Source organism: Opisthorchis viverrini (assembly GCF_000715545.1).
Source record: "Opisthorchis viverrini unplaced genomic scaffold opera_v5_63, whole genome shotgun sequence".
Classification (NCBI taxonomy): domain Eukaryota; kingdom Metazoa; phylum Platyhelminthes; class Trematoda; order Opisthorchiida; family Opisthorchiidae; genus Opisthorchis; species Opisthorchis viverrini.
Window position 1 is genome coordinate 1,842,948 of NW_008751719.1, and position 22,512 is coordinate 1,865,459.

General features: G+C 43.5%; 2 protein-coding genes across 2 annotated transcripts in view; one reads left to right on the forward strand and one right to left on the reverse strand.

Moving 5' to 3' along the window:
• Positions 1 to 334: 334 nt before the first annotated feature.
• T265_04062 (hypothetical protein) lies at positions 335 to 14,183 on the forward strand (the record flags this gene model as incomplete). Its single annotated transcript, XM_009168697.1, has 6 exons — positions 335 to 521; positions 8,639 to 8,950; positions 8,984 to 9,094; positions 9,131 to 9,293; positions 11,265 to 11,583; positions 13,606 to 14,183. 6 exons carry the CDS (start codon positions 335 to 337, stop codon positions 13,804 to 13,806), a joined length of 1,293 nt encoding a protein of 430 aa, XP_009166961.1.
• A 921-nt stretch (positions 14,184 to 15,104) lies between these two features.
• Positions 15,105 to 22,512, reverse strand: part of T265_04063 (hypothetical protein) — a gene marked incomplete at both ends in the record, with an annotated part of 16,892 nt that continues 9,484 nt past the window's right edge. The window contains 3 exons of the mRNA XM_009168698.1: positions 15,105 to 15,373; positions 19,957 to 20,275; positions 22,470 to 22,512. The exon at positions 22,470 to 22,512 is cut by the window's right edge and continues 111 nt beyond it. Of these exons, the coding sequence (XP_009166962.1) occupies positions 15,164 to 15,373; positions 19,957 to 20,275; positions 22,470 to 22,512 (572 nt within the window). The remainder of the gene's footprint in view (positions 15,374 to 19,956; positions 20,276 to 22,469) is intronic.

Sequence of the window (22,512 nt, forward strand, 5' to 3'; positions counted from 1 at the left end):
ATCCGCTACGAGAATGGTTGCCGGCCTCAAATCCGTGGACTACGAAACGCGTCTCGGAATGCTTGATCCCGTTCCCCTGGAGTATCGTCGCCTCCGAGGGAACTCAATTCTTACTAGTGCCCTGTTTGAACAAAGCTTGGCAAACAGGTTTTTCACCGTTGACTCAGCAAACACCCGGCGGGGACATAGTAAGAAAATTTTCAAGCTAAGAGCACACATTCATCAGACAACATTTCTTCTCATTTCGGGTAGTAGGTGCGTGGAATGACTTTCCTCCGCCGGTTGTCCACGCTCCTTCTAGAACCCAGTTTAAAGCACTATTAGACATTTATTTATGCGAATCCTCGCGCTGGCAAGCATACTGCCCCGCGCTGAGAACATAAAGAGCAGCGCTACACCCCTTCTTCACTTGTGCCTTTCAGGTGAACGGCAGCCACTGACCGGCAAAAAAGGGAAACTTGGGCAAAAGATTCGATCCCGTGTATCAATCCGTGACTCCGTGAATCCATGTTATTTGGCTGGTATGCTTTTGGGCTGAACAAACTCAGGAATATTCTGAGGTGGTTATTTATCGACGACTGGCCATGTCAAGTAAATTGGACCGGTTTGAGCTATTCCGACAGGTTAAAACACTTATTGAGAAACACGAAGAGTATGTGCGCTTGGACGGCTAGAAGTTGCAACTGATCAGTTTGGCCAGTCATATCTCCACATTCGAACCTTATTTAGATTATTCTAGTCCCAGGTTTATGGAATTGCACTGTTAATATTCTACAGACTGCCGTTTAGAACTGTGAGATGGCTTTATAAAGACAGGAATTTAAACGTTCATCTCACGTACATTAGATCCAGACGTCATCTTCCTCCATGTTTTTGACCAGATTTATGCCCCTAACCACTTGGTTGCCCGCTCCTCAGAGGTGTGCTTTAACCATTATGCAACTAGTATACTAATACTGCGAGGAACTTCTCCAGATAAGATGGCGCACCTTGAGTGGGACAGTTTTTCTGGCTAGAAAGTTAACCGGAGGTCTGGAAAACTTGGGAAGTGTCTAGAAAAGACGTATAAATCCGTGAGAATCCGGCTCATTAGAATAACTCAGATACCATGTACGAGAAAGCATCAGCAGTTATCCGCATACGAAAATGACTCTTCTACAAAAATGTCATTTTACGTTTTTGGATTGCTCTATGTTCTGGGTGCATCTTTTAATACAAATGATTACATTCTTAGTGCTCCGCATTGTTCGTTTGACTGAACCAATTGCCAAGGTTGCTGGATGCCTCGGCCCCAAAAATTAAAGTGGTGATAAATTATTGCTGATGTAGCATACGGTGTCTGTCAGTTTGATTGATTCATATGTAAGTACTAGTGAGCTACAACCTCGCTTACTGAGCCTTGGCTCATGAGCTTTATTTCTGTTTTCCGCCTTCGGAGAATCACTGTCCTCTGGTGTTTCCATAGCGTGCATATTAGACTAATTGTGAGTGGAGTGCTAAGTTCTTACGGCTACTAATACCGGAATTCTTAAAATATGTGCTTTGTATGTATAATAAAGGTAGAGGGCGCTGAAAAGAAGAGTGTTAAAAGGCGTTTTAACTAAACAAAGAGTGATACTTGCATGCACAGGAGTGTTCGCTGAGTGAACCCTGACTTAATTAATATTTCAATCTTATATCGGAAATTTTATGTAGTCGAAAGTTTTGTCATTAAAAGCGTAAACGTTTACCTGGGGGTAGGACTGAGGCGTTTAATTCGCTCCCAAGGTTTTCATGCTGTACTGCGAAAAGGAGTAGAAGACCCAGGTCATTTGGGCGAGATTTCTTCACAGCCGATTACAGTTTGGCTCAACCCAGACAATTGATTTCAGAAACTTTTAAAATATGGTGAGTGTCATTAATGACACTGGCAATTGCCAGCCATTCTGTAAACTGATTTTTTCTGAAAACTTTTTCAGTTGTCCCAGCCGACCACTAACCACGGTATCGAGATCAGTTAAGAATAATGTGGTCTTTGGCGAATCGACATAAAACTACCATACCACGGGGCCATATATTAATGTGCGTCGCGCTCCACTCCTTCACGAGGGCTATGTTGGCGTTGATTCGAGTTTGGCTTATAAAAACCCAGTGGACGGTGCACACCACTGCAGTTGATTATTCGATGCTTGTTCAAGCTTGCTGCCATGTCGCTTGAATGTGCTGGTGCTAAATAAATGAGCAGTTCACCTCAGGTGAATATCAGTGGACCAGGGCGCATATGTCCCGGTGTGGCGGTCCTCTGCCAAGAAATTAGAACTTATCGTGGTTCAACAAGTATCGATAACTGCAGCCTAATAACCCCCACAGTGTATGTATGCCCGACAAACACAGCATTCCGAACCTCTAACTCGAGGTTTGGAGCAAGTTCTTTAAAAAAATTTGGCTACCCCGTCAGCCCTACACCAGCCGCGTTGCCTTGCACAAAGTTCTTGAGTGGAAAGCTTTGGTTGAAAGTCGTAGTTGTTCTTCTGTCTACCTTTAAAGCGTATACTCGCATGGGACAGGTTAATTTATATCTGTACCCTATCGAGTGTTGCGTTGTAAGGTCAGTCCTGTCACCTTGCTGCAAATTGCACGGTGGATAGGCAAAAACTGGCGGCTGTCGGCCCGTTTTATCCTCCTTCCTTGTCACTGTCAACTTATTCCGCATATAACTCACTTTTCTATAGATTCAAAGTGTAGGCACATCAGTCGGAGACGTAGAAAACTGACCAGATACACCCCACCACTCACTGCTGCTCCATTTTTGTTATCCAAACCCTCCTTTCCTTTCTTCATTGCAATCGGCAACTCGCTAGCTATTAAGCAAGTTGGCAAACAGGCTGCTACTGCGTTCATTCTCGATACTTTGTGTATAGACATTAGATACATTTCCAAAACTCAAATGTAAGATCCATTGGGCATACGGAAACCACATTCTCTCTACAGCACCGAATTCCGGGTGCCTGCAGTAGGACGCCTGTATTGACGCAGCTCTTACGTAATTCAACTGGTTACCATTAAACAGTCTGATATGTGCTGCCAAATCCTCCACTTACCTACGATCTTAACTTCCTAAGCCTCTGGATGAGTACTCCCAGGTAATCAGATTTATGATAAATGCAAGCAGTCATCAGTTACCCGAGAAAGACTTCCGTATTTTCATCACATTACGACGTTTCTCGAAACGTTCAAGGTCGGGAAAATGAAATGGAACCACACATCCACTTTTTTAAATTTGCTCTGTCTAAAAGTCCTTGGGCATCCGGTCCCAAGGAAAAAACGGAGGCTACTTAAGACCTTGCGACGATTGTTGTACCCTGACCGCCAACTCACTCCTCCAACTCATACTTTTACTGCTGAGTGACACAGGAATTGTCTTCTCTAAAATCCATCTAATTCAACATGACTGTCAGATTTCCATTACCGATGATGAAGCTCCAGACGTCGTGATGCCCATCCCTCTTGAATGACGTAACTATGTTCGTATGCCTTCGCGCTTACGTAATGCTGCGCAAATATTCCACCATTTCATTGACCTTGGTTCTTTCCATACGAACTTCGTTTTCGTTTAGATCGATGTTGTGCTGACTGCTAGTCTGGATATTACAGAAACCGTTTTTCATGGTTAGTCTTCCGCCAATCTATGCGATATGGCATTACCACAAATGCGTCCAAGTGGTTTTTCGTGTATCTTCTTTGGAATTTCTTAGTCATCGCGTTGACTCTGATGCAGTAAAGCCGCTCCGCGAGAAAGTTATCGTGATTTCAGACCACCATGTCACACAGCCATCTAAAAGTTTGCGGCGATGCTCGAGCACAGTCAACTACTTCACCCTTTCACCTCTAACCGTTCAGCCCTTCGAAAGTCTCTGACTGATCTGCAACCAATGACACAGCGTAGTCTCTGAACCCACCGGCCGTCGATGCATTTTGTGCTGTCAAAACCTCCTTGGCTAACGCCTCTCTAATTGCACACTTCATTTCTAACTCGGATATCAAGTTGAAATTACTGACTGGTGTATCTCAGTTTGACTTTGGCACCTACCTTCAGCGAAACCACTCTGGTGAATGACAGTCACTGGCTCTTTTCTTCCTAAAGCTGCAGACCTTGGCCATGATTCCTTGGCCCCCGATCTGGTTTTCAAACATTCGGCACCCGAAAGGCAGATCAGTTTTTATCCATACAGATCCAGGAAATTTTGCCTTTTAGATGTCTATGTTGATATGGTCGGCTCCGCACCCCGTTCGATGGATTTACTTAAGATTTCACCTTTTGTGAGCGTTTAGACCCTTTGACTCATGCGACACTTACCCGTGAAGTGGATGCTAATACCGTTTCAAACCATCTGTAAACTCTTGGGTATCTTTCTATGGAACCCATACAACCATTACCACGGATGGTGTATTCCAGTTTACTTCCAATTCTTTCCGCGAACTTGCAAGGCCCATTTAGAATTGAGCACTTTCGCACCACTGCACACCACTCCGCTGCCGATGGCTTTATCACCAGCTGAAGGCTAATATCAAAATTTCATCTAGCAGGCATTGGTTGGAGCAGTTGGCAATGGCCCTTGTTGGATTGTGCAACACTGTAAAGGGGTGCCTCGGTTGCCTATCTGCAGAACTCATATATGGCGCTAGTGTAGGGTTAGTTTGCTAGTTGGTGGTGTATTCACCTGTCTCAGGTAGACTTAACTTAAATATGAGCTCACATTTTTTGTGCATCCTTTGAAACAGCGCTTGCGTTACCTAGGGCAAAATGCCGCATCCCGTCCCATAAAATGCGCTAAGATCATTAGTTGGTCTCCTTAATCTTAGTTCGTTTTGATCTTGCGACGTTGGCAGTCGTGTTTTCAGGCCCTTTATCATTGGCGTGATGGTCACCCATGTTCTGTCAACACTGACGGTTTGGAAGTAGCGTATATTGAGATGCATCCCTCAAACACACTTCCTTGCCTTACCGTCCAGTCTTCCATAATTCTTGTCCCTTTCTCCTCGTTATTTTCCCCGGTAACTACATGCTCGTTTTGTGTATCGAACGTTTTTTTCATTTTGGCACTCTCCAGTTGCACCTTGTAGGGTTTCTGTTCCTCCTTCTGTTGGCCCAGTTGTGATGTAACCCTTTTCGCTTATTCTACGTGGAGTTTTTGTGGCTCGTTACATGCATCGCGCCTACCCATACTCCGTCATGCACACAGATGCGCCAGCATGTTTACTCTGGCAATTCCCTCAGCCTGATTGTCGCTCGTGCTTGAACTCCCTGTTTCGTCAATTGTAAATTTAACAATTGTACTGTTGTTTTTGGTGTATGGACATGCGACTCGGTTTGTACAGATCAAACCATATTCTGGCAACCTGTTCTATTCGGATGTCGAACTTTTAGAACCACTTTTATGAACGAGATTAGCGAATGATCAAAATTTCCGTATTTGGTAGAGATGGGCTTAGATCGCTTATTATCCTACTGAGTATTAGGTGTTTTAGTTTTAGCTTGGAACTTAAGACAGTAACTTTGATCTGAGGCCCATCACAGACCATTGTACGAACAACGGCACCGCATTATGAAATCTCATATGGTTGACTATGGGCACTATAGGGTGGACTTATTATTCTTACTCAAGGTGTTTGATCAAAAGCGATTTATGATACCACTCTGTTTGTTCTCAGCTACACGTGTCACACACAGAAGGCTACAGTTACACTTTGGAAGTTAGCTGGAAGACGATTAACCGCATACCCACCGAACCTCCAGAGATTACCACAGTTATCAAATTGAGACCTTTATTGCGTCGGCATTTCATTGGACTCATGGAGGCACTGTCATGAGGAAATGCTTTGTCACTCACGACACGTCTAATGCCATAATTAATAAAAATATAGCCAACCTGCTGCCCCTTGACAGTTAAAACCAGTCAGTCATTTCATCCTTCATATCCACACCCAACTTAGATAAATGAAGTACTTACCGCCGATCCATGTTTTACAACGCTAGCGGAATTTAAATCCACAACCAGGTCAATCAGTCGCCAATAACAGCGGGTCCTCTAAGAGAGACCTGATAGTCCACAGAAATAACGTTGTTCAGAAATGGTGCTGGTGTTGATGAAGGTCTTCAAACCCCTGGTGTCTAAATCGTTACTGGTGGGGGACTTTGATCTGCAGTACGAAGACGATGTCGGCCTCATTTTCGAAGAACAAAGACCAAGCGCGAACTCTGTTGAATGAACGGACAACCATCATACCACCTGTCGATATGCACCTCGCACCTTCAGAGTGGAAAGTAATGCTTCAGAACATGCAGTCTCTAAACATCCCTTTTGTATTTCAAGGAGAAGTGGAGGAGGCCGTGCAGAGTCTCAGGTACTTCGGCAGTTGTTTTAAATCTGACGGATATGTCTGATGAAGTCAGTGCACGAATCTCGAAATTCCGAATCATGTTTGCTTATTCTCGTCACTTATGGCGTCAAAAAGGCATATCACTGGGTCGCATGTGTCCTGTGCGCCAGGTTGCATTAAGGACTGTATTGTTGTATGGATGCAATCCATGGCCTCTGAGGACAGATGATGTTAGGCGTCTTCAGATTTTTTGTTACCTCGGATGCCTCAGAAGCGTTGCTAGTATCGGGTGGCTTCAGAGAACTCGTAATTGTATCATTATAGGACGTTTGATTGTGCGAAGGTATTTCAGTCGTGGGAACTATCTAGAACCATCGGCTATATGCCACGCATGCCAAAACATAACCTATCAAGACTAGCGTTGTTCTTCGTACTTCCTTCAAAGTAACACAAACCACGCAGAGTCTGACTTGGTAGAGGTGTTTTCGGCGCCATCCGTATTCCAGGTTGGGGTCCACCTGACCCCCGTGCTTTGTTGGAGACTTCGCAAGAAATGGCGACCAAGTGGTTTCACTATCATTAATGCTGTCAGTCTCTTTCCAGATTGCCTGACTAGGTTTAGGCACTCCAGAATGCTTGCGATTGGTCCAAATTAGTCACTCTCTCACCTGTTTTCTCTTCTCCCCACTTTGCCCTTAAATAAAATTAAACAAAACTCGTGGTTGTACGGCAGTGAAGCATCAGTATTAGTGCTGATGAAACTAACGTTTGCGATCATCGCCGCCTGATTTGCTACTACTTTGGAAAGCCAGACGTCCTCATCACAAATATGACTTCTTGGGGATAACCGCGCCTTTTAAAACGCCTTGCTCTAGAAGTAATGGATATTCCTTGTGCGCTATACTCATTCGTTTTAGGTCGACCTAGGCCTCCGAGTGCCCCAGAATATTTGATGGCAAGTGCTTGGAAGTCCGTCTAATTCGATCATTTTCATTTCCTCTTAAAGTGCTTCCGACCCTATTGATTGGCTTACACGCCAAAACCTGGACGATATGATCGCACTCCATAAAATCAGTCAGAGAACCAACTACGGGAACCGCCAAGAGATAATTTTTGTACCTTTTGTTTCGGAGTTCCTAACAACCCTCATTTTTGCGGATGAACATCCATCATTAAATTCTCTGTGCCCGATGATCCGGAAGCAATGACTCGTGGAATACATGACGTGCTTCGTTGGATTGAGTGTCAGCAGACCGTCCTCTTTACACCACTCGACTATCCATCTCAATCAAGCTCAATGCCATCTATATAAAAACCATTGCCTGTTTGTAGCGTCTGCATATGACCAACCGACTGCATTTCTGAAGCTAATACGTACCCTTTCCGTAAATGTTTAACCGAAAGCATTTGTCAATTGGAAGGTGCTGACATTCTCATCCTTCGGGTGGCATGAGTACTCTAGTCCATCGCCGGAGCTCCTTGGAATCATATCCGGGCATTCGATTCGGAGTCGATACTTGCCGTACAGACAACGGAGACAAACTTCGGTTGTGTGGTGTCAGTCAACCGGTTCTGGTCAACAAGAATTTTTAACACAAACGCTCATATCACGCAACTCAGCTGCCATCATACACAAGCCAGCAGTGGACTCAGATCACTCGGCTATCAGCCATCCATAGAGAGCCACGATCCAAGGCCGCCGCCCCTTTTTCCACTCCACGCCCGGACCTAGCCGTTCAACAGTGACCGTGAATATTTGGAACCAGGACTTTGATTTTCTAATTAGTATTTTCAAAATTCAAGGTTCTGCTGTCAAAGTTCCGATCCTCCCATAGCTCTTCAAAACTCGGCGGTGGACCTGAGATTTTTGTTAGTCGCGTTAGCCGTGACCATACTATGGCGGCGTTCGTCATGGCGTCTGTGATTTTCTTACTACATAAAAAGGGCCTAAATTATACGGTATGTAAATCATCTTAGCATTCTATAACTTCTAGGCTGCTGCAGCTGTTTTTCATTGTACACCGAACCTTCTTGAACAGAATTTGTTGCTGGAGCGATCTCCCTGATATTGTGGTACTCAAAACACGGTGCTCAGATTCGTTTAGCTCAATATACTTTACCATACAACATCTTGTCTCTTATAGTTTTCTAGCATAGGGTTTTGTGATGGATTTTCAACGCTTTATAATGTAAATTTTTCGTGGTTAGATAGAATTTAGGTCCATTACTAGATATTGGCTCATCGTTGGCAATAATGATGATTCATTTTTGACTACAGCACTTATGATGAGAGTGGGTTTCCGGCTCATTTGGTCTGCGTTTCTAACGGTGATTGCCAGTTGTGTGGCCTACTTTTTCTACGACACCTATAGTGTTTATTCGAATGCCCCGGAAATAACATTCCCCAGTGAAGCTGATGTGAGCAACAAACTCACCAATATGGAGTTCTTATCCACTCTTCCCTACCACGGATGCGAGAGCCTCGTTTATCATGATGGAGCACTGTACATGGGTGCAGTTGAGGGAAAAATTTTGAAGATGGACGATTCTGGACTTCATGTTCTGGCGCAGTTTGGCGATACTAATTGTGGTACGTGCACTTCACCTAAACGGCATCTTTCAGCTTCGTCTCACACTTGTGGACGGCCTCTTGGGATGCGCTTGTCGCTGGATCATAAGGAACTGATTGTGGCGGATACCCATTTGGGCCTATTTTCGGTCTCCTTAATTGATGGTGAGTCTCGCCTTTATTTTATAGTTTTGTATTCAGGAACCCATAAAAAACTGTTCCCTTTGGACGGTACTTTCAAGGTTACTTGTTTCAACGACTTCGATATCCTTCCAAACGGCACTGTGATTTTGTCGGAATCGAGCACTGAGTTTCCTATGGACGATATTATGAACATCATTTTCAGCGCACGACCCAGTGGACGGTAAGCTTCGTTAGATGCAGCATCATCCGCCCACATACTGCCCATTACACTTGTCAGTCTCGTAGCACTGATGCACCTTGTTTTGGCTCAATGCCCAGACTTTGCCCTACTAAGAGCTGAAAAAAAGCTCGTTGTACGGAGCACAATTGTCGCTTTTTAGTTTCCATGATAAAAAGACAAAAATTTATTTGACATGCTTTTACATAAGGTGTGTTACTAGAGCGAATTATGTCCATCGGGACTTTATACCAACGTTGTTCTCCATCTTAAGAAGTGTAAATTTTTACGAAGCAGTCAGTTTAGGAACTTTCCAATATCGTTTTTCAAGGTTTACATTTCGTTTCTCAAGTCGAGTGTGCATTTTAAGTCGAAGCTGTTGGTATTTTAATGGCTTTTCCGAACTGAAGCCGTACACGTAATCGAAGCTGTGATTAACCTTTTAAGTGGGCGTACAATATTTCCCTAACAAGTAATGCTATTCGGAATCGCTTACTGAGGCCGCTGTGCTCAGGACTTCGACTCAGACAGCTTTCTTAGAATAGTTTTAAACCAATCAATCACACAGTTCAGTGATCTCTTCAATGCATGCCAACTGCGTATTATTTGCGAGTGAACTTTCTACCGGCGGGTTTTTCGGGAATTTGCTTGCTAATCTTCCTGATTAACGTTATGCGACACCAACTTTATTTGCTGTTCACTTATGGAGACAAATAATTCGTAGGTATATAAAAATAGATCGCTCAGCTGTAACACCCTTTCGGCGTCTGGCTGTCATGCTACCTGAAGGAAGCACAAGGACTGGAATACTGCCAGGTTACCCAAGCCTAGGCAGGGGGAGTCGAGATGCAGAGGTCGGGTTCGAACCACGAACCTTCTGGTCAATAAATTCGCGCTCCAACCACAGCCATCTCGCTAATTGCATCGACATCTTCAATATCAGTGTGGCTCAGCTCTGAGGCGGTTTTTGCGCTGCACATTTTGGTGATTTGGAGGGACCACAGGCCAGCAATGCACCAAAAGTTTGTTTGAATCCATTTCAGACCGACCGAGCATGCAACTAAATAATTTATTCAATGCCAACGTATGAACAACCGACAAGTACGAAAGGAGTGCGGTTTTATCCACCTCTAGCAATGTGCCAAGGTCATGCTTACTACATACGCTCAGCTGCACGCTATCCCCAGACTGCGCGCACTACATGCACTGAACTTTCACCAACTGAAGCACCAAGTTCGCTCTCAGTTCACACATATGGAGTGGTTTTGTAATGGTAAATGACGCTGCTTAGAGCCCACAAACTACAGACACTGGACAAGGAGGACGCTTTCGCTGATTAGCGTGGCCACCTCAGGATAGTATACCAAGCTACGCCCCTTCAGCTAAAGATCTTCTCCCCTTAGTGTGCACATTAAGGGGGTGAATCGATCGGATCACTTCTTATTCCACTTAGTCAAGCGCTAAACTGAAAGCCAGATCAGCTCCCCGCTGGGTTACACTCGTCAATCCGAAAAAGCCATCGTTTTCATTGAGAAACTAAATAAATTTATGATTTGTGGGAAAATATCTGTTGGCCAACTTTCATAGATCCATTCATTGTACCCAAATCAGTGGCACAGTTTCACTTTCCCAACTTGATTTCCACAGGTGTGCTTGGTTAATGGAAGATAGAACATGGCAGACTTCCACCTTCAGATGCTAATTGAGGGTACTTTGTATCAATCTGAAAAGTCCCTATTTGTTGTGTTCTGGTCGGCTTTCCGCTCATTTTAAGGGCCATGCAATACGACGTTTTGAGCTTACCAAAACCTTTTCCTCCAGGGATTGTTTCATACAGGAAGGCGGTTACTTAAAATACCATATTGTTCATAGTTATAACTTCCCTTCTGTCCTCGAGGGCGAGAATAGGGGAAATATTTATTTTTGTTGTGCAACGAAACGTTGCCTAATCTTGAGATGTTTTTATTTTCTCAGCATTCTGAGCATTGACCTGGCAACTGGCGAATGGCGTCAGCTGATGGATGGATTGGCTTTTCCCAATGGAGTTCAGTTACATCGGGACGGCAAGTCCGTTTTGGTTGCTGACACCGTCACCAGCCGTATACATCGCGTCCCTCTGGATGGCAGCACTCCGACTCTGTTTGGTGGAGAACTACCCGGAGTGCCCGACAACATTCGAGCCAGTCCCAGGGGAGGATATTGGGTTCCGGTAGCCAATTTGAAAGACACATTCATTTCACATCTTACGCAACGTACACGTCAAGTGCCAGCGCTCAGATGGATTCCTCCAATGGTTTGTTAATTTCGTCATACAGCTTTACAGCTTATTTCATACGATTATCAGTTATTTTTGAAGAGCATGGTCACAAACATAAAAGTGAACAATGGTTTGTTAATTTCGTCATACAGCTTTACAGCTTATTTCATACTATTATCAGTTATTTTTGAAGAGCATGGTCACAAACATAAAAAGTGAATACAAGCGATGAATGCGAAAGAGTAACAGGAGAATATGAAAGAAAAGAGAGAAACGTCTTATTCGAAGTCATGCCAAGGACAGTTCCAGTCTGATGAGGTGAATCCCAAAGTATGTAAAGATTTTAATATGGAAACACTCGTCTAAAGACCAACAACCGAAGAAAGGACAAACAATGGTGAATGCTCTTCAAGGCGCGGTAGACGCTAGCACAGTCAAGAGTCGCACATCAGGCACCTATCCTATTAGCGTATTTTAAAAAATTGTTTACCCATGCTAGAAGTCAAACTTGTACTTTCTGACCGTTTGTACGCACCAGCCCGCATACTTGAGTTCATCAGCAACGCTAAAATTTGACGCTGGTCTTTGATAAGTGATTCTATGTAAAATAGTTTCTGAATGATTCAGGTACAAACCATTCCAAACATATTTCGAATGAGAGCTCAGGTTTTATAGATTTAGTCAACAGATCGAAATGTATCTGAAAATATTGCACTGTGTTGTGGGATGGTTACTTGTACAGTTGGTGTAGAATTTCTAAAAATTTCTAAAACACAAGGTCTCCGCTGTTTGTTGTCTCGAACAACTTCACCACATGGCCGTAGCTGAACAGGCAAATTTGTGTCCGTTCAGGAGATTTTGAATACACTTCCGAGTTGAGATCAAACAAAAGATTCTGACCTTCATATCTGTGGTTCAAACCCAACTCTGATTTTTTTACTGCTGTTTTTGGGTTTCGGCAATGCGGCAGTGCCTGAGCCCTTGCTCTTCTTGTTGCATGGCAAGTCTACTTCGAAAAGATACTATTTTCGATAAATACACTTATTTGCAAATCAACTCAGTTTTCACGGGAAACTCAAGTGCATCTCTCGTTCATGATGTTCTTCAAATGAATGCCTAACTCAGTCCAATTTGGGCTCAAGTAGAACATAAGGTTGACGGAAACTCGGAAACTGCACCTATCTGATGAGCCCCAAGAAGGACAAAACCGGTCGTCGGCCACCTTGTGAATAGTTTCCTTTATGAAAATATACTGCGATACTATTTTATTTTTGCGACTGTGCCCTTCGGAGGATGATACTGAAAGTATGTGATTACTAACCTCGTCCTTCGAAATAGTGGCCCAGAATTGTCAGCCTCTCAGAGTGCCAGTTGTCCATTTTAATAATTTCTTTAGCATGCCTCCAAAGCACACTTTTCTTGTTATATAGAAGAGGCAGCAGATTTGGCTGCGCTTTTGTCTGAATGAAAAGGAACTCTTAAAATTCATACATTGTGCCGCACATTGACCGTCTGGCCGTAACATCTTGCTGTCTTATCGATTTCGTTATCATTAAACCACATGACAATCGGTTGCCATGTCTGAATCATGAGTCCTTTAAACCAGCCCGTTTCTCTACACAACTGTGTTTATCTCTCTCGTTTTGAAGAGAACTAAGGTTACCACGTGGGGTTTGAGCGAGAAAATTGTCAATGAATGTCGTATAGACGGATAAGTATTGCACTATTTCAGTCCCCTCATGTTTCCCATTGTTGGCTTGGTAGATGTTTACCCAAAGGACCTCCCATGTAAATAGTTTTGTTCCATCTTTCACTGGGCGTGCGTCCCCACCGAATCCTAAAAAACCGTGTTCGGTGACCATAAGTTACTCCGAAAATTCTTCCTTTCTCCTTTGAAGAGAAGCTGAAGTTGTGTAGAATCGACTTCTGGTGCTATTCTGAATGGTTGGCGCTTACCACATGAACGAATCTGTCACCGTTTTACTACCCTCATATTCCGTTGACTCATTTATTTCAGCCGTGTAATCCTCATTTTCCCGTTCTTCACCATCCCTACAGCTGGTCAAGCTTCCTGTCTTTGAACGACTGCGACTGTCGAAGTCTGCCATGATCCTTCGTCTAAACGACGATGGGGAGGTCATTGAGGTATTGCGCGATCCCACAAACCGTGTGCGTAACGTAGCTGAAGTCTGCGAGCACGATAATGTAATTTATACCAGCACTTACTTTTTACCGCACATCGGCCGTTTGCATCTCTAATGGCCCGAAACCCAGGTTTTTCATGACATGCTTTCAGAGACCCACGTGTCTCACATCGTGTCCGTTTACCCGTAGCTCAGGTGTTTTTTATACGAAAGTATTGTGTGCTTACGAAGCTTGCATCAAGATCTGTACGATTTGAAGCTTATTAGTTTTTTAGTTATTCTTAGAATCCCATACTTTTATTGCATCCAACAATTATGATTCGCAGGGATTTTTTTGTTGAAACCTGCCATTGAACCGCTTCAATTCTGTGAAACAGTGTCCCTTCTGTTCATTTTTTTTAACACATGTGTCTGATTTTATTAGATATATCTTGAGCGTTCAAATGATACACTTATCGACAGAGTAAATAATTATGGGCGTCAATGTATGGGATATACTGAAATTTTTGGTGCCTTCCTGCCAAACTAAAATTTCATTATCCAAATGCAAAAGTGCGGCGCCGTCCCGATTGGCTGCCCTTCCCATGAGAACCCCTTGGTGAGTAGGAAATGTATCATTTGCCAAAAGAGTTTCCTTCCAAATGGAGTACTGTACTTCGATATATCGAGCACTTTGATCGTTTCACTATGCGCTGCGCATACTGGTTCATCGGCTTGCTTCAGTGAGGGCGACCCTAACATAGATGAGAAGCCTGTGCTTTGGTAGACGGTGTGAAGATATCTACAAAAGTCTAGGGAGGTTCGATGCGACTTGCCTTTCAGCATGACTTTCACTGGACCTTATACTTGTCCGGCTAAAAACCGGCGTCAGTTAAATTGCTGTCCGCTTCGTCCTCCACGATATTTGGAAGTCCACACATCTTACGGTGTTTTGAACGGATATTGGCTGGCTTCCATATGTTGTTGTAGCGTCCCCCTCATTAAGGAACGTCATTAGGACTAACTGACCTGTCCATGAGTGAAGCGTTCCCTCGGTGTGTATTCACCCTGAATTCTAGGCCGAAATCCCGGCTTTCGTTACAGTTTAGATGAGCCTGGCACTAAGTTTTTTTAGAAGCGAACAATCGTATTTTTCAACTTGTCCATTAGAAGTGCAGTCAGCAGGCCGAAATTTCCAGGTTTTGTACGCTTCTGATTCGAATCTGTTATGCTACTTGGACACCTCATTGGGATCCAGATACTCTCTTTCGTCGCAGACTTAGCAACAACCGAAAGGCCATATATAAGTTCAGATCTCGGGGCTTTTGTCAGGAGTTATTGTGTGCAACAACTCATTTTCCGGGGGTATTTCGATTGATACAGTCGGATTCTGTTATTCGTGACTGAGGAAAAAGATCTATATGGAAAATATCTTTTAAAAATCCGACCGTTTATGACAAAGTTCAGCATATTGAGTCAGAAAATCAGTCCATTCAATCTTTCGTTATGGACAATTTACCAATAAAAGGCAAATAGAAAGAACTAGTATACAAATTATCACCATGTTCGCACACCTCAGCGACATTTCTGATCAATCCCTTGGGGTCCTTCCACACTTCGATTATCTGTCCCTCATCGTTCAGTCGAAGCAACATGGCCGAGTTTGTGTCCAAGTCGATATGAATTGGGACGTATTGTAAAATCTAACAGAAATGTAATAATGGTGTTCCGAGGGTTAGGTGGAATACCGTTTCAATAATTTTGAGCATCTTGCTATCGTCTAAACAGTATGTATTTAGACCGATCCAGACAGCAGTTGCTTTTGTCATTGGCTGTCAATTTTGCAATGCGCGTAGTAGTTTGTTCGACTTACCTGCCTGCGCCTGCTTGGATCATGAGCGTGCAGTAACCATGTAGGAATCCGTGCGACAAAGAGCTCAATGAGAATATACATATTGGTCTACATACAAACATAATTCACAGAATGGGTGATGAAGTATTACAGCGTGATGTGTCACTTCCACAAGCACTGGTTAACGGGGCAACTTATGCCAACGGACACTGCATATATCAGAGTACTGCAGTAACCATTCTATCAAATGTCGTAGTTGAGGTGTCATGTCAGAGGCATTATGTCATGTACCTGAATGTTACTGCATTTACGGAGCAGGTTCGTCAGTGTTACCTTTTTAGGAAGCAAAACGAGAGGAACGCTGTGACCAGCTGGTTAGCTTTTTTCCCGAAACGATTCTTTGTATGAAGGTGGGACTTTCTCCAAGGCCTTTTAGAGGCGTAAAGAAGTTGAGGTTACCATGGGCAAGCTCCTTCACCAGAAAAACATGTTAGGAATCGCTCCTCTTTTCCGTCTTCACTGTTTTTGCTCTACCGTTTTTCCAACGGACAAATATCCAGAATCATTAAACTAACCACTAATCTATTGGTATTCTTGTCAGCATGCTGTTGTGACGAACGGAATCACCTCACTAACGGTTCACTTCAGAGATGGTCGTTTATTTCTCGTCACGCTGTCCGCTTCACAACCAGCACAGCATTTGTGTCCGTGGAAAGCACACATTTGCTATCGCCACTATCGCAAAACCAGCTCTAATATTCTCCTGACATACAGCTATCGTTAACCTCCTAAGACGAACAAGGGCCGGCACGGTCAGAACGCCCAACCCATCACCGAAAAAACCAAAAAGTACTGAGTAACTCGCTCATTAAATCGCACAATATCAGCAAAGCAACTTTCTGGCTAAAACGCTTAAACATCCCGGGAGGTGACATCTTCCCAAGTGAAAAACTGTCTACACAAAGAAAGGCCTTTCGTAGTGTTGCGAAACAAGTATACCTGAAGTAACTGAAAGTTAAATCCCTAGTGGAAACTATACCCGACAGTCATTTAATTTCGACTTACGTTGGACAAGTAGAGTGCATCCCCATTCTGGCATGAGTTAATGTTTTTCTCATTACCCTCTCTCAGTGTGTAAGAAAACATTCAAACTAACTACTTCCTCTCAAGAGGTAACACTTCTTTCCATCGCGGAGAACATGGTAGAGGCGAAAATCGCCCTCGAGCAAGCAAACCGTTCAGAGTCAAAGAGTTGATGTTTTCTTTTAGGCGGTTTAATCCTTGTGAGGAGACCGTACTGTCGAAATTCCTTGTCTCGGTGGCCCAGATGCATGATATCTCTATGACATGCTCGAGTTTGTGTCCTAGGCACGGCTGATAGAATAAACTGTAAACAAATAAAATGTCTCTGGCTGGACTTGACTCGCGTTAGCCGTTAATTTATCCCCAGATACGGACTCAACTCCATTCATTGGAAAACATCATTGTTGAAGTACCAATGGAGTGTAACGCAGCTAAAGAATAGGATACATCAGTGCATGAAAGTTCTGTATTTCTCGAGTTCCCAATGTTCACCGCTGTCCTCGTGGCTAACAAAGTGGCTTCGCGGTAATTTATCTTGATTAAGGTAGAGTCAAAGAGTTGATGTTTTCTTTTAGGCGGTTTAATCCTTGTGAGGAGACCGTACTGTCGAAATTCCTTGTCTCGGTGGCCCAGATGCATGATATCTCTATGACATGCTCGAGTTTGTGTCCTAGGCACGGCTGATAGAATAAACTGTAAACAAATAAAATGTCTCTGGCTGGACTTGACTCGCGTTAGCCGTTAATTTATCCCCAGATACGGACTCAACTCCATTCATTGGAAAACATCATTGTTGAAGTACCAATGGAGTGTAACGCAGCTAAAGAATAGGATACATCAGTGCATGAAAGTTCTGTATTTCTCGAGTCCCCAATGTTCACCGCTGTCCTCGTGGCTAACAAAGCGGCTTCGCGGTAATTTATCTTGCTTGATTAAGGTTTCGTCCAGTAAGTGAGGCCAGTCTTTTGTGAAAAGCCGAGAAGCACTGTACAGCTGTTTCATCAGCGGTGGGCATCTCACGAAACTCGCAACCTTCTGGCCAGTGGTTGAACTAAACCGTTTGAACACAAGCGGCTGAACAACACTGCGATTGGCTCTCTCTTCGACGGGCTTAGATCCTGGAATCCAATCTTTAGCTCTACATATTCTGGCAAAAGACTCGGTGAGTAGGATATAATAGCTCTAATCGTTATACTACTACCCACGTCAGGTGCGTTTCCAGCCGCACCGGATTCTTAGTCCTTAAGAGTCATAAAACCGCATGCGGTAGTATGTCAGCTGTCACAGTCAACCGTTTGGTGAAAGAATTGTGGTTCTCAGGTCAGTCTCTTCTAGCCGGTAGTTAGCTGAGGAGCAGTGTGAGTTTACACCCAAGGCCACCTCGCACTACAACTGCTCATCACACGGGATTCGTTTTTCTCTGTGTGGCTGCCATCTTGGTAGGGCTAGACCTTGATGGAGTTCTAGGCGGTGTCTCCCGTTGGATCGTTGCAACACTGAAGCTCCATTACCACGAATGGGTGTCGGCTTCTGGTCGATAGGGCATGCATATATATGGCGAACAATCGAAGAGAGTTGTTCAACTGGTGTGCAAATTAGGTCTTCATATGGATTGTGAGACATGTGGAAATCACATCCTCTGAGAGTGCGACCGAACGATCGGACCAAGCGGGACACATCAGTTTGTGAATATAGAATACCGTACACACAACTGACTGTCGGATATTTGTAAATTACTAACAACGCAGATCTGCTAAACAACCACGTAATGGTAAAAATAAAAACAACAGGTTGACTGGTTTTTCTCGACTAGTCAGTTTGAGCCGGGTTGGAAAAACTTCCATACCCTAATGGCCTAGATGACATGCGCTTTGGTCTCCATACCAGCCTCATGAAATCGACTGGCGAACAACCGGATAGAAATGAAATTTCGGTGCTCCAATGTAGGAAGCACATGGCAACCTTTTTGTTGTTTACCTCTGTATGGGGAATATTTTAAAATCTATTGAAGGTGAATCTGTGAGGAGGGATCCAACGGACTAGGCCAAAAACGACCACCAGAATTCCACATTAAATGGATAGACGAAAGAAGCTCTCACAGGCTTGAAATCAATGCAAAGGTCAACGGCAACTGGAATAGCATCTAAAGTGGCGTTTTTCCACTTCTATTCTGGCTAAAGTACTTTTAGATTGAGGAGCCGGAAGGGTTTCACTCGAGGGTTAAATAGGTTCAGCCAACCTCAAAGATACAGTTGCCTTCCTCAGGAAAGACCATCCCCCAGAAGAGGTAGCCTTTAGTTAGTCCCCTAGAGCGCCTATTAGGCTTTTGGATCATTGGGGGATCATCCCTAGGCACACACCATAAAGTCATTTTTATCCTGTAACGTAGGATTAGGAGACCCACCACGAGTAAATAGATGTATCTCCTGCGCTGCAGACCAGTGCACTTTACCCAAATTGGTAAAACAAATCCACTAGTTCAATTCCTGTGAATCCGTAGTCCATAAAGAGTGGGCTTGCACAAACTATTTGTTTTGGATCTTAGACTTAGGATTTCTTATTGTACACCGTGTTTACCTCCAAACCCCTTCAACAAAGTGACCCGTTCGAGATATGTTGAAAGAAGTCGGTTGAACACAGGGTCATAAGACCGGGGTCTCTCAGATGACACGGTGCTATCAAAGATTGACAAGGTTTCGTCGCCTGTGGATGAACTGGCACATTTTTTGGCATCCTATATGCGCGCTTCATTGACGCTGCCGTTTAGATGGCCTTTGAAATTAACCGTACCACACTCTGTCAACAGCTTGGCTTGTTTCAGCTTGACAGTTGCTTATGCATCCTTGGGTAAATCCACCCAGAAAATGGCTTACTTCAAGTCTCAACTGATAAATCATTTCGCGCAAGACGTTTAGCTTCGCGTAGCGTATTCAATAACGCACTGTCGAGTTTTAGGCAGTACCCAACCACTGCCCTCACTGCACACTGTTTACTCGCAACATATCTTAATGACGTACCTACTCCTACATCCATCGAAAATAATTCCGAATTTCTGCCAACCCGAATCATCACTTTTACTGTGTGTGATTATCATTACAAGTTGCAGAAAACAAACAAAGCGTTGTTCCGACACAAGAGACCCATCCAAATTCACGTCAAAGACCACATGCTTGAGAATCAATCTGTCGATCAGAGACTAGTCTTACCACATGGCATGTAATCTCTTTCAGAAAGAAGTAAAACATTTCTATACGACCTTGCTGTGACTGACTGAGTGGAACATTCGCCGATTTCTCGGTCCGCTTCACTACAGTGCATCTGCAGTATTGAGTCCAAGGCAAACAAACTCACCTTCATTAGTGCACCGCGTAGGCGAGGCCATGAGCCGAGCCAAATTAATAATTTACTAGTCAGGGTATCGCGTAGAAGCGAAACAGGAACCCAATAGCCACCCCGTGGGCTTGATCTAATATTATCTGGTTGACCTGGAAGACCATCAGCAAACACAGACACATTTCCTGAGTTCAGCGACACACGCAAAATCCGCATTTTGCGAGTTTCTGCCACAAGAACCGATTGGTTGTCGGAATGCAGCTGCACACCGTTTGGAAAATCTAGCCCGTCCAGCATTGTGTGCCATTCGCCAGATACCGGATTCACAGAAATCAACCTAGAAATGAACGAACGGAAAGGCTGTAATATGGGTTCAGAATAAACCACTGCATAACACAAGCACGAGTATAACATACCTAATTGTGACGGATGTACGACGAAAAATTGATATCTCTTCTATTTAAATTCACATTGTCTTTTAGAAAAATCTGTACAGACCGTCGCATGGAGACCCATGGAGGTTCTATACTGTTCACTAGCCCTTCAGGTTAGCGCAGCAATCGCTGCACCGGTATCCCGGGTCCAACGAAGACCCCGATATTCAGCGAATAGTACATACTTGAATATTCTCCCTTTATTGTGCACACAATCTGGTGGTATTCCCTAGGAAATACAGTGCCTAAAGTCGCATAACCAAAAAGCGCTTGTCTGTGAGAACAGAATGCTCCTGATAGTCTATGCAAGGCTTACTAAAGTGATATAGGAAGTCATGGCAAAATACTGGAGTTGTATATCTGCCCCAGAAATACGTGTTAAGACAGGGTTTCCAATTCTCATATCTGACAAGATCTGTGGAGATTCCTTACGCACCTGATGCTTGAATCTAACAAGTGTTTGATCCTGGTGGAAAACTAAGCTGCCTAAAGTCAGCGTCTGTTTCAGGGAAGGCATCTTTCAACCTTTAGAACCGTAAATAAATTAGACAAGTGTGTGTTAGTATATTATCTGACGTTCTATCCTTATTCAGTGTGAAAAAACATTCCTACAACCTTACTTCTGAAATGGCTGGTATACCGGTAATTTGTGTAAAACAGACTTATTTCTTCATGGTTACCTAACCGTAACACAGATGATTTCCTATGTATTTCTATTTACCCTCATTAATCCTTTCCCATTAAATCCAAACAGATATTCACACTATTATATAAAATGAGAAAAAAGTTGAAAATTTTGGAATCAAACCGTCATTTTTCTCTTTGGTGATTAAATTCTGAACGAAGTGGAGTCGGACCTGATCGCCTATCAGATGGTAAGTGTAGATAAATAGTGCTAAGCCCTCTTTTTTGAAGCGAACTGACAAACGAATGCAAACGTACCAGATGAAGTAGGGATTTCGTGTCAGCAAGTTATCCACCAACACCCTACGTTATTCACAGCCCTATGCGTCGTTTTGTCTTGTTATCACCTTTATGCACATAACATCAAGTCTTGAGTCAATCTAGAGGTGCATATTGTGAAGCAGAATAAGCAAAGGGATCGAACCATGCAATAAGCTCGCCTGCTAAGCCGCTTGACAGGTGGTTTCGATTTTCTGTTCTGCGGTACACGTTGTAGTTGCAGTCACGTGATAAAAGAATTGGTCTCTTAAAAGAGGCCATTCGCTTCACTAAAACTTGATCTATAAGCTATGACATACCATGCGCACCTAGTTATTTCAATCACTCTTTCAGTGTACTTCAAGGTGAACTACTTGTTTGAGACAAGTTTTGGCTAGAATTCATGTGAAGGGAAAGCAAGAGTTCTACGAGTAAGAAAATAGCAAACGAGTGTAATTTTTAGATGGTGAAAGAATGAATTTAGGTCGTGTCAAGTATTTCTAGCCGATATGCGATTTCGGGTGAGGTTATCAGTTTGTTACAACCGCATTCAGCTCATGGTGATAAGAAAATTGACGAGTAATTTAACATGGTTTGTCTAGAACGGATAATATGAGATTTCTGAAAACTTACTACTAGAAAGCCACAGGCGATTTTCTTCCTTTGAATACCAGTAGCCAATTCTAAGTGCTACCGGATGTTTTTTGTGACCATTTAAGAGCAACGCAGCTACTCGCTAAGTTTGTAAAAGCATCAATCATATTAACGCATGTTTCCTATGACTTTCTGTCCGCGGATAAGCGCATCTTTGCTAACTTCATATAGTTCTCCTCCCCCTCGTTGTGAGATGGTTGCTAGCCAGCTAGACCTCGCTGTTCCTTGTCGTCTTTTTCCTAATGACGCTGCACATAACGATGAACTTTCTTTTGCCACAGTATACTCTGTTATTTTAGTTTCACTTGATTTCGTATTGATTAGTGGAAAAACTCACTTTCAATACGATAACTAACCTTCAGAGTAATATTAAACGGGGCAGAGAGAAAGTGGTGTCTGCATACTTGAGGGGTTTTACAAATATGACGTCTAACTGGTTAAACTTGTTTGGAAAGGCATGGTTGGGAATGCGTGTCAGAGAGGGAAAGATGAAGACATTACCTTCCATTCGGTCTACCTTCAAGAAGTTCATATTCAGCTGTTT